This window comes from Procambarus clarkii, chromosome 41 (assembly GCF_040958095.1).
Source record: "Procambarus clarkii isolate CNS0578487 chromosome 41, FALCON_Pclarkii_2.0, whole genome shotgun sequence".
Lineage (NCBI taxonomy): Eukaryota > Metazoa > Arthropoda > Malacostraca > Decapoda > Cambaridae > Procambarus > Procambarus clarkii.
The window spans coordinates 29711214-29724195 of NC_091190.1; the positions used below are offsets into that span (position 1 = coordinate 29711214).

Consider the following 12982-nt stretch of genomic DNA (forward strand, 5'->3'; position numbering starts at 1 on the left):
CATTACCCCCGTCCCTTGTCCCCTTGCCATCCCCCACCATCTCTCACTTCCGTCCCCCCGTCATCCCCACCATTCCCCACTCCCTCGCCCGATGCCTTCCCAAATGGTCTGATGTTCCCATCAGAAAATTGGGAACATCACGTGATCTGATGTTCCCATCACCGAAATATAAGAAAAACAGTTAAAAAATTAAATGAAAATAAGAAAAAATTTAAAAAACTATACTCACGAAATGAACGGTCTGGTAAACAACACAGCTCAATTCCAACGCAATTCACACAAAATAATTAAATCAAAATGAAAATAAATCAGAATCTATGAAAATTCAATTTATCAATGCAATCAGAAAGATTGAAATGTAATTGTAACATATTTAGTAAAGCGTGTCTTGCTCTTACATGCAACAGATGGTGATGTTTTTCAAGAACGGCATAGTTTTACCTGTATGGATGTATAAGATCCATACAGGTAAAGATCCATACAGTGATGAGATCCATACAGATCCATATGGATCTATGGAAGTATAAGTATGGATGCCACAGGTGTGGCATCCATCTTGAGGTTATCTTGAGGTTATCTTGAGATGATTTCGGGGCTTTTTAGTGTCCCCGCGGCCCGGTCCTCGACCAGGCCTCCACCCCCAGGAAGCAGCCCGTGACAGCTGATTAACTCCCAGGTACCTATTTACTGCTAGGTAACAGGGGCATTCAGGGTGAAAGAAACTTTGCCCATTTGTTTCTGCCTCGTGCGGGAATCGAACCCGCGCCACAGAATTACGAGTCCTGCGCGCTATCCACCAGGCTACGAGGCCCCCTCCATACTTATACTTACGAAATGAACGGTATGGTAAACAACACAGCTCAATTCCAACATGTCACAAAATAATTCAATAAAAAATAAAATAAATCGAAATCTATGAAAATAAAATTTATCAATGGAATCAGAAACATTGAAATGGAATTCGTGACATATTTAGTATAGCGTGCATGTTGCTATTATGTGCAACAGATGACGCTGTTTTTCAAAAATGCATGTTTTTACCTGTCACAGGGGTGGCATCTATATAGTAGGTATATAAAAAGACGTGTCTATTCGAATGCAATGTTGTGTCAAAATTTCAAAGCAATTGGTGAAGAACTTTCGGAGATTACAGCGTGTGTTGCTTTTATGTCCAACAGATGGCGCTGTTTTTTTTTTTTTAATGTTTTTTCTTGTCACAGGTGAGGCATGTATACAGTAGATATATAAAAAGACGCGCCTATTTGAATGCAACGTTGTTTCAAAATTTCAAAGCAATCGGTAAAGAGGTTTCGAAGATTTCCCTCACACAGTTTTTCAGAAAAAGCATGTTTTTTTTTACCGATACAGACGTGACATCTATATAGTATGTATATATGAGCCTGCCCGGATGCGATTGGAACGTTGTGTAAAAATTTCTAAGTAATCGGTGAAGAACTTTCGGAGATTAGCGATTTTGAACAAACGAACATTTCCATTTTTATTTATATAGATGTTAACCATGGATCATTAAGATATTATGTTGATATGTAATAGTCATATATCTTTTGAATCATTCATTAAATTGTGCATTATGTCTCAATTTTTCACATCCTTAGATATACTTTACAGTACAAAAAGATAGGATAAAAATAAACCAGTCATATTTCTTTCATTATATTTCTTATTTAAATAACTGCATCAATATTTTTACAGCTGACAATATTTGTTTTACCATACAGGTGCATTATTTGGTAAAAAAAAATTTGGTTTATTGTTACACACAATGGTGCTACATAGCCTTCCCAGCTTGGTGCCTTCTTTTAATAATTACTTACTGATTAATAAATAAATAATATTAATAAATTTTATTCAGGAAAAGTACATACATAGTTGATTTACAAACATAATGTTGGATTTATAGACAGAGCTAGTACATACAATACCTAAAGCCACTAATATTTACGATTCTTCGCGGCGGGGATCGTATTCTAGGGACCTGCTCGAAACGCTACGCGCACTAGTGGCTGTACAAGAATGTAACAACTCTTGTATATATCTCAAAAAAAAAATAAAAAAAAAATATGCATAGCGTTTCGGGCAAAGTGTGGGGGAAAAGAACACTTAGACACTTAATTTTACTTAACTTACTTAATTTAAACTTAGACACTTTAACACTTAACAGTAATTGGGATTAGGTATAAATTGTGTTAAAAGAAGGAATAAAAAATAAAAAAAAGATGGGAACATAGCAGAAATCAGCAATTGTACACGTTGGTGAGCAAACAGCATTGTTTAAAAAATAGCAAGACATGAGTTGACATTTAGGGGGTAAGGTAGGTTACATGGAGTTATTTAGGTAGTACGTAGGTTTTACTCTTAAACTGGTTGAGAGAGGTACAGCCTTTGACATGATTCGGGAGGTCATTCCACATTCTGAGTCCCTTGATTTGTAGAGCACTTCTAGTTTGGTTACACACAGCCAAATTGCGTGACAGGAAGGTCTTGGATATAAATTTGTTCCATGCTAAATATAGAGGAATCAGCTGAGCATTCCTCAAATAGAATAAGCTGCCTCAGCTTATAAGGTAAATAAAATAAACATTCCTCAAATAAGTAGCTGCCTCACCTCACTGCCTTACTGCTACATAGCCTTCCCGGCATGGTGCCTTCTTTTGATAATTACTTGTTCCACACCCAAGTTGTGTAACAGGAAGAAGTCTTGGACCCGTACTTCCCTCTCTCTTTTTTAATAGTCCATATAATCAAAATTATAGCTTAAGTATTCAATGAGAAAATTTTTGGAAGTGTTTACCCTTCTCCTTACCTAACATCATTTGTGCAGCAAATTTTTATTTTATGTCTCACCCAGATGTAATTCCAAAATAAAACCAAACAAAATAAATAAAAAATTGGGGGTGTACCTTAGCTATACATACCCATCTATACTTATTACTAGGTGAACTTGGTGATAATAAATGCTTTCATCAGGCAGGGCTCATCACCTTCTCTCATATTTCATGTTCACAAGTGTTTATTTACTTAATAACTACTGCTATAATATCTTGTTATTATAAAACTAATTCTAATATCATAAAAGACATATTTACTGCAAATTTCAAGCAGAGAATGCATATATAACTAATACGAAGGACGCATCGACGAAAATCCCCAGCTATAATTTTTTGTTTATAATAAAATCGATCCTCCGTGTTGTGTTGTAGAGAAAATTTGAGTTATATCCAGTTTACGTAATGCTACGAGTGGTCAACAGCACTCTTAGCGCGACGGACCAAACTTACGAAGATTTTTGTTCTTAAATGCCGACCTGAATACCGACCTAACCACTACGAAGGTGCTAAGAAGAAAAACATTGAAAACTTAGTGAATCTGGCCCCTGGTAAGTAACTCATGCTCATCAGCGAGCTTTAAGAGCTCATATATATCTGTAATGGTATTTTGCTCTGCCATATAGGTTGAAAGTCTACCTGGGAGACAAGATAATACTTCTCTAGTAATTAGAAGGTTTTTAAGAGTCTAAAATTCTGTAATTGAAAGTGATTTAAGCCATCTCTCTCAATAATTTAATTTTAACCTAGTAAAATTCGCAATAGTTTGATCATGTGCCCTCTTTAAGTCACGAAATTTCTGTCCATGTGCCTCTGGATTTAATTGAGAAGCATTGATAAACATTTAAGATGCTCTTCTTAACGAAAGTACAGTCAAAGCAATTACCATCAGGAAGTGAGGGGAAGACCTCTTGTGACTTACCCCTGAGCTGATTTAGCATGATTGCAAGCCACTGATCTACAGGCCAATTCATTCTGATTGCAATTTAAAAAAAATGAGAGAAGAAGATCTCAGGACTTCAGGCTCTTCCTCATTAAATTTAGGCAGCTCTTTATATTTAAATTCTAGACTGAGGATTTGTACTATTTGAAATATTACTAGTGTTACCATGTCCAGCTGCAATTCTCTGAGCTTCAACTCTGCTAGTATCTTCTGCCATTTGTTGTTTAATATCTAATTGTCTAGTTTGTTCCTCTGCTTGCTTATTCATAGCTTCCTCTAACATCAACTGAGCTGCAATTCTTGCATTCTGTGCCTCTAGTTCTACTTGTTGTTGTCTCAGTTGAGCCTCAATGTCTCTCTGTTGAGCCTCTGCCTCTAATTATCTCTGTTGCTTTTGAGCCTCTAATTCTATTTTTTTCTGTTGAGCCTCAAGGCTAGCCAGTTCAGGCTGAGATTCTAGCTCAAGACGTTTTAATGCTAACTGATCAATTGACCCTTCAGCTAATTCCTCTAGGACGTCTTCCTCAAGTCTGCCATCTTCTACTAAGTGGGTAACTACCAACTTTACTAACTGGTCTTTAACCATTCTGTTATTAGCTGTTAAATCAAATTTATGTGCCATATAAATCAGGACAGACTTTGTCAGGTTTTTAATCTCTTCAAAGTTTGGCTCCTCTAGCAACAATTCCACTTGATTTTCCATAATTCTCAAACAACACTGCATATACAAAATGTAAAATTACAACAATACTGAACACCTACTTGGACTTGCACAAGCAACAACACTTACCTCAATCATGAAGCGTTGTGGTCAACACAGTAGTACAAACTGAAGTAGCAGAGCAGCACAGAGTATCATCTACTTGGCACACTTAAGTTCACACTTTACCTAGGAAGGCACTTACAATTAATACAAGTACCACAAATAAATAAATAAAGCAGTAATTATAATGTGGGAAACAATTCCCGGACCTAGGCCTCCATAATGTTATCACCCCCGCTTTGATAACCTTGGCTCGTACCTGCCACAGGATCATCTATTACTAAGGCCTATTACATTAACTATCCTCAAGGGATAGTAAATGATAAACGTAAATGGTATAAAAGTAAAACGTAAATGGTATAAAAGTAAAACGTAAATGGTATAAAATGATAAAAAGTAAACGATACCAGCGCCTATGATAAACATAGGCGATGGTACCAGTAAGTATTAAGGGGGGGGGGGGAAACAAACACATAAAAATTATAACATATAATAATCCTATATTTGACTATTTATATTCAATAAGTGCACTGATCAAAAAAAGTTATATATGTATAAAGGAGATGGCTCAATCCAGGTATCTTGTAATCTCAGACACGAATATCTATCCTAAGCACAAACAAATAAAACCATTACTTATCTTAGATGTTACCAGCCCAACCGACTATCAGCTACTAAAGCGCTCCTGGCTGACCACCTCCCACCCCATCTGTCATCTGTTATGCTGATGATATATGTTTATAGGCTGCCACTGAACCTAGAATGCAAGTTCTGCTCGATGCTTTTGCTAGTAGAGCTGAGGAATGTGGCCTACTTATCTCTGTACAGAAAACTCGTGCCCTCATTCCATGTGGTATTCCACCAGCCAATTATCATATAGATGGGCGAGTACTTGAGAACTGCGAGTCTTACAGATACCTTGGTGTCCCCATTAACGACCTTGGGTACCTTTCTTCACTCAAAAGGAGACTCTGGGAGAGATTAAAGCCCTTGCGGGTCCTTGTTGGTGTCAATCATGGAATTAACGTGAGACTTGCTAGAATGTTTTATGTATCATTTATACGCTCTGTGATTGACTACAATGCTCTACATCTCACACTGTATACAGACAAACAGCTGAAATCTCTTGAAACCTTGCAAAATGAAGCTATGCGTCTCATCCTTGGGGCTCCAAAGTCCACGAGAATAGTTAATATGAGAGCAGAGTTAAAATTGCCTACCATAAGTGAAAGAATTTTGTCCATTAGCACATTTTTCGGCGTGAAGGCGTTGAGTAGATCTCGGCAACACATGAAGTTTCAAGAAAAACTTTCTAATATGCAACACTCACCTGAGGTCCATAGAAGAAGAGCAAAATCTGATTATGCATTTTGGTTCTACAAGGTAGCCAATTCCATCAAATTCTTAAATATGTACCCAACTCAATTAATGATTAATCAACCAATTACTCCATGGGATAACTGGGATCTATCAGTTGATTTTGTAAAGGCACCCAAGAAAGATAGTGTGCACTCTACATTATTAAAACAGTTAACACTGAAAAGCATCACTGAAAGTACTCAGAGTATGGGTAGCGATGTTTATCAGTGCTATACGGACGGCTCTGTAGAAGAAGGTGGACGATGTACCGGATGTGCATGTAATATATTTGAACAATCTTCTCTCGTACATACAGCAATGAAGCGCGTCAATAATACAAACAAGTACAACAAGTACAAACAAGTACAACTCAAACCGAACTTGCAGGCATATACCTTGCCACTGAATTTTTAAAAGACAAAGGCAGTGGACTTATATACTGTGACTAGCAGAGTGCACTCCTGGCACTGAATACACATAGTAGTGATACCCAGAAAATAGTCAGTGATATTAGAATGAATGTTTTAGCTGCTAAAGAAAACAGATTTGAAATTAAATTCCTATGGATACCATCACATGTTGGCATCTCAAGGCATGACACTGTTGATATGCTTGCAAAGGCAGCCTGTAGGAAACCAGTAGTAGAAATTGATATGGGTGTTTCACTAGCAGTGACAAAGAGAATACTTAAACAAATATCTAATGAAAATCTCACCGACCTAACAAATTCACAAAGACCTGAAAGTTGCAGTATTAAATATTATGATAGATATCGTGATGACACATTCACATATGGGACTAATAGAACAAGAACCCGGCAATGTAATGTTATAGTGGCCAGAATTCGCCTGGGATATAGACGTATCTGGCAGCTTTCTCAAAACCCAAATGTCGAGTACACAATGTGTCAACTTTGTGAAAGAGAAAACATGCACTCACTTGAACATTATATTGTAGAATGTCCCATATTGTCTGACTTTCACCCTCCTGGGCTGAGGTATGCTGAACTGTGTAATTACTATATGAGTACTGGAACACTTGATGATATATTGGACTTGTACCCTAGATTAACCATGTAATGTAACTATATAACCTGAGCTTGTAAAAGCATCTTAATCACCTTCAGTGGTTAAGTTCTTAATTGCACACTAGTTTCTCTTGTCAGCTATCTCACCCTATCAGAGTAAAAGAGACAAATATATGTGTATGCATGTGTATATATGTATGTATGTATGTATGTATGTATGTATGTATGTATGTATGTATGTATGTATGTATGTATGTGTGTGTGTGTGTGTGTGAATGTATGTATGTGTGTGTGTGTATGAATGTGTATAAAGTATAAAGCTGATCAGAATTGCATTTCACCATTATAAATTCACATTAATGCATTCATAAATCTATGTATCTATGTATTTACATATGTAGCTGAGCCTAACATTTTAAAAGCACTACGATCACCTTCTGTGGTTGCTCAATAAATCTCTGAACTGTATGTTTGACAACTCTTTCACCATGTCCATGGAGGACAGAAAAAAATGTATATATGCTAGTTAGAATTGTAAATGTGTGGCCACGTCTGTGGCAGAAAATAATAATAATAATAATAATAATAAATCTGCCTCTACAAGGGGGATGACGAACGATTAATTTATTCTTAACTATTAAACTAATTACAAAAGCAATCGTTCTCAATTAGACACAATTATACTAATATAATGTTTCACACATGCTAAAAAATATTACTAAAAGTATAAACGTTCTTAATTGACTTAAATAATAGATTTACTTCCAAAAGGAGGCGACATCTGGCAACTCAACACATGATCAATAATCTTCCAGTCCCTTCACAGGTATCAGACAGGAACATTTCTTGTCTCCCAAACAAGCAAGCCAAGACACCAATTATGTTGCCACATCCTATCTTAATATAATATAAGAGCCAACTATTATAGTCTGTGGGTTGGTTGGTGTTGTCGTCGTTGATCCTTCTCTATGGACAACCCAACCCACAACTCGGTAGAGTGCTTATACTAGGAGATCACCCTTGGCGCTTCTGGCTCTTCTAGAGGGGCTCAACGTCACACGTTTAGGGGATGCGGCTCCAACACTTAGCCTCGTTGTCACGTGCACACACCCACTCGAGCCGCTGTGACTCCCCACTCTCTCCTTATGAGATATGATCTCCTCAATCCCCTATGACTTACTAGTATTACCTCCTACCCTGTCCACAGCAGTGGTTCTTGGTTCTTTCTCTCTTTCTCTCTCCTTCTTTACTACCTCCTGGGAAGCCTCACTAGGACAAGGGCAAACACCAGCAAATTGTGATACATTTACTGGACAAAGCACATACACAATACATACACACATATAATAATAATGAATCCTATACTCTATAATATTACAATCAGGTTGCACTCCAACACCATCAGAACTCTATCATCAGCTTATCAAGTGGTATCCTATCTCCTGGTTCACCACCTGATACTATCAACATCCTCAAGTTGATCAAGTCTACATACACTGTTGCACCATCAGCAAGAGAATACATATATGTATCTATAAATGTGTACCAAGAAAATCAGCATTTGAATGCAATAACATATCAGTATAAATGTTCATTGATACACAACAATGATCAATCGATCACTCTATCAGTCCTAGAACGCATACGTCTGTAGGTAATCCAGCCTACGACTGTAACTCTAAACTTCAGTGTAAAACACTCCTTGACATCAGAATACCAACAATCACTCACCTCTCACTGCGTCTTGCACGCCACTGACAACCAAACACTATCCACTCCCTACAAGTAATCCACCAGTACTTCCCTTCCACCTCTGGAAGTTCACTACCCTAATATCTTTAGGTTCTTCCGGGCTTCACTACCAGGATCCTCTGCAGCTCCTCCAGGCTGCTATCATGAAGTTTTCTTGAGCAACTAAGGTGCTTCACCCTTCTGCTAGGTTCCTCCACAGCTCTCTTGGCTGCTACACCATGAAGTTCCCTCGAGCAACTATGGTGCTTCACCACCTCTACAGAAGCATGTGACACTCCTCTTCACTGCTTCTCCTCACAGCTCGAGGTCCTCTGCTTCACTACCTTGGAGTCTCATCAATTACTTCATCTATGCTGGCTTCGAAGTTCTCAGCAACTTCTTCCCCAAAGACAAACCACAGATCGTCTGGTCGAGGGCGCTTCTTCCTCTGACGAGGCTTGGTCAGGGCGCTCCACGGCCCACAATAATGCCTCCGGGCGGCTTAATATTCACTAATTATCGCCCACGACTTGAGACCACACGTCCCCAACTCGATTCCACAGCTGGTACGTCTGCACACTTCTCTTCTCTTCGAGATATATCACTAGGGGTTCCCTTCTGACGGGAGCTCAACGGAGCGCGGCTTTTCCCCTGCGATGTCTGGCCTCAAGTGAGGTCAAAGCCCTTCCAGAAGCGAGCCTCACGCCTCCAGCAAAATGTCCACATCTCCTAGCCAGTCATTTATCTGTTTTCTTCTTCATTGCCCATAATCTTAAATTGTTCATCATATCCAAGCAACTATTTTATATATGCGTTATCACCTCAACATTTGCTAGACCTTCTAATCAGGTCAGGCTTGATGAATAACTCTCAAGGAGGAAGACTCGTTTCTCCTGCAGGCTGAGATCATAACACTCCACTCCCCTTATTTTTGAGAGTTATTCCAGTGGCAAAGCTCGGGATAATACATCCGCCACCACACTGTCTCGTTCTTCACCCGATATACTCTCTTAGGAGTCTACAATTAGTTCGTTGCTCCTTGCAACATCCGGCTCACAACTCTCCAGGAACATGATCTTCTCACAAACGATCCGACACCTCTGGCACCTCTTGGCTAGGCTGTCCTCCTTGGACGCCTGCACTCCATTGGTCCACTCTACTTATTGTTTCCACCCTCCGTTTCCTCGTCTTCTTCTCTTCACGTCCAGAGTCAGACATCTGCTGTCTGTACCTTCTCTGTCGTCTTCATACTTCCTTCTACTGCCATTATACTTTCGTCTCCTGTCATCATACTTCACTCCCTCGTCTTCACCGACGATTCTCCCTTTCGTCTCCTCATTTATCCGAGAGCTCATCCTGTTTGACTTCCATCGAGTCCTCGACTTTCTTCTATCCATCCATGCTTGCATCATCATCCTCTTCCCACATTTCTCATCTTTATACAACTCCATTTCTTCTCCTTCAACTCTTCTTCGTTCCTTAAAAGTTTCTTCGAGCACTGCACTACATCCAACAGCACTCGACCATACATGTCGCTTTGCCTCTCCTAGAGTGCTCGTAAGCATCTCTCCACACATGCTGTCTCTTCCCCTTTTATTTTCTCGGCTATTACTCTTCTTCACTATCTCTCCTCCACGTTTTCTGTGAAACATGTCAACTCTTGACATCTCAAACAACTTAACTCCACTATCCATATGCCTCTGTGCTCGTGGACAACTTGACGCTCTACTCTCGTCCTCGGTATGTCCACATCCTTCCTCATTCCTACTCAGCACAGTTGCATTCACCTTCCGACTCTTAATTTCAGCAGTCTGGGCTCTACTCAGGTCCGCTCTCTTCACATGATTCTTCTTCGGCATGGCCATCTTCACTTTTGACCTCACCAAGACTTCATTTTCCTGGGCTGGACCTTCATCAAACAGCCATGCTATATCTACATCGATATCTTCCACCGGTTGAATCGACACTGTATCATCTTCTCCAGCGTCTTCCTTGTCGGCCACCTCTGTCTTCATCACTACCGAGACAGGGTACTCAATGGCTTGGCGGTCTCCTGACTCATCTTCTCGGATGTCAGTCAGGTTCACACTCTCAGGTGTCCCACCCGTGCCGTGGCCTTCTGGGCACTCCTCTGGCACAGTCTCCGCTATGACTCTTGGCAACACCTTTGTCCCGCACAAGTCATTTCCCAGGATCACTTGGACTCCTGGAACAGGTATGTCGGGGCACACTCCCAACATCACCTCTGCCGACACATATTCCGACCTAAGCTGGACAGCACATACGGGCATGTCACTCTCAGACAATAACCTATATACTTTCATCTTCCCACTGCTAGCTAACCGTCGACCATTCCCAATCAGGCTTCTCGTAATCAAGCTCTGATTAGCTCCGGTATCTCTTAAGATACCAACTTCTACCTCAGGTTGGCCTCCTATACTGATCCAACCTTTGCTCATGAACGGCCTATACCTCTCGTTCACTAAGTTCACCTTCTGTGGTTTGTCTCGGAACACATTAGTATATTTACCTCGGGGGTCACACATGGCCAGGGTCACAACTCTCTTGCCCTGCCTACAGTCTCGCATCACGTGACCCAATCCGTTACAATTGTAACACCTCACCTGGGAGAAATCTCTCCTATACGAACCAGAGTGGCTCTGACTTTGTCCACTCGCATGAGAGTTCCTCGAGCCAGACGTACTACTCGTACTCTGTGGAGCTTTACTGGACTCTTGATTCCCTGGATAACGATAAGTTTCTCGTTTAGCTCCTCCATCCTCACTTTCAGACGAAGTGCGCGACCTAGTCTTCTGAGTTTTAGGGTACTTACTTTTATCTGCCCATTTATCAAAATTTTTCTCACCCCAAACTCTTCTGGGTGTCTCATAATTTCTTCCTCCCCAGACTCCATTGGGTCTGCTATTGCTGCGTCTCGCCTCGCTTCTCACTCTGTTCTCCCTTCGTGCCGTCTTAATTCTCTCTCGTTCTGCTTTAGCGGCCTCCATCTTTATCATAGCCAGTTCAGCCTTGGCCGTTTCTTGTTCGGCCTTGGCTCTCTTTTGTCCGACTTTAAGTTTTTCCTGTTCAGCTTTAGCTTTTTCCTGTTCGGCTTTAGCTTTCTCTTGCTCAGCTTTAGCTCGCTCCTGCTCGGCTTTGGCTTTCTCTTGCTCAAGCCGAGCCTGCCTCTCTTCACGTTGCAGCTGTACCTCATTGTCTCCTGGTTCCAACTTTGGTTCCACCTCGTGCCTCTCAAGGCTGCTTTCCCTGCTGCTACTTGAGTTTACATTAATTCCTTCGTCACTTGGCGCATCATCCGTTTCCTCTGAAATTTCTTCCAACCTATCGGGTTCTTCATTCTGAGGCAGGGCTTCAGCTCCTCCTTGCTGGCACTGTGTTTCCTCTTGTTCACATTGGCGTTTCGCTTCCTTCTCTGCTTCTGCTTTTTGTTCCCTTAACCAAGTCCGCAGCGCCTCGCGTCCATCCTCTACCTTATCATGCCTACCCTTTAGGCCGAAATGGTCTTCCAACATCCTTATCTGCCTCCGAGTGCACATTAGAATCTTCTCGTCACGAGTTTTGCAGAACATGCTTACTCTGTCTATCTGCATTATTGCCTTGATTTCCTTTCGTTTACTAGACGCCCTGTTTGACTTCAACCTAACACCATACATTTTACCGATCAACCAAAGTTGTTCCTGGGTACAATTTTGCAAGATTTCATCATCCCCTGTATCAATGTACTTCTGGGCTCTCGCAAGGTCTTTCTCCGAACCTCTAAAATTCAGGACCGCTGTCATCCTGTCCTGTGAGTCTTCCCAAGAGAGAGAGAGTATACACCTGCAGTCACATAGTTTATTTCAGCAAGCGTGTAAAAATCCACTCTTGGACAGGGTGTGGATGTGTCAGTTCACTCTCCCGGACAGGCCCCCAATTTATTATAGTCTGTGGGTTGGTTGGTGTTGTCGTCGTTGATCCTTCTCTATGGACAACCCAACCCACAACTCGGTAGAGTGCTTATACTAGGAGATCACCCTTGGCGCTTCTGGCTCTTGGAGAGGGGCTCAACGTCACACGTTTAGGGGATGCGGCTCCAACACTTAGCCTCGTTGTCACGTGCACACACCCACTCGAGCCGCTGTGACTCCCCACTCTCTCCTTATGAGATATGATCTCCTCAATCCCCTATGACTTACTAGTATTACCTCCTACCCTGTCCACAGCAGTGGTTCTTGGTTCTTTCTCTCTTTCTCTCTCCTTCTTTACTACCTCCTGGGAAGCCTCACTAGGACAAGGGCAAACACCAGCAAATT

General features: G+C 40.9%; 1 protein-coding gene across 1 annotated transcript; it reads right to left on the minus strand.

Moving 5' to 3' along the window:
* Nucleotides 1-4168: 4168 nt before the first annotated feature.
* LOC138373232 (caldesmon-like) lies at nucleotides 4169-12469 on the minus strand. Its single transcript, XM_069339270.1, has 2 exons — nucleotides 11621-12469; nucleotides 4169-4507 (listed from the first exon to the last, which is right to left on the minus strand). Exons 1-2 carry the CDS (start codon nucleotides 12467-12469, stop codon nucleotides 4169-4171), a joined length of 1188 nt encoding a protein of 395 aa, XP_069195371.1.
* Nucleotides 12470-12982: the final 513 nt, after the last annotated feature.

Coding starts and splice junctions, on each gene's coding strand:
- LOC138373232 (XM_069339270.1), bottom strand. CDS start 12,469: ATGACAGCGGTCCTGAATTTTAGAGGTTCGGAGAAAGACCTTGCGAGA. Junction 4,508..11,620: donor CGGCACGAAGGGAGAACAGA/GTGAGAAGCGAG, acceptor TTGTATATGCAG/TGTTGTTTGAGAATTATGGA.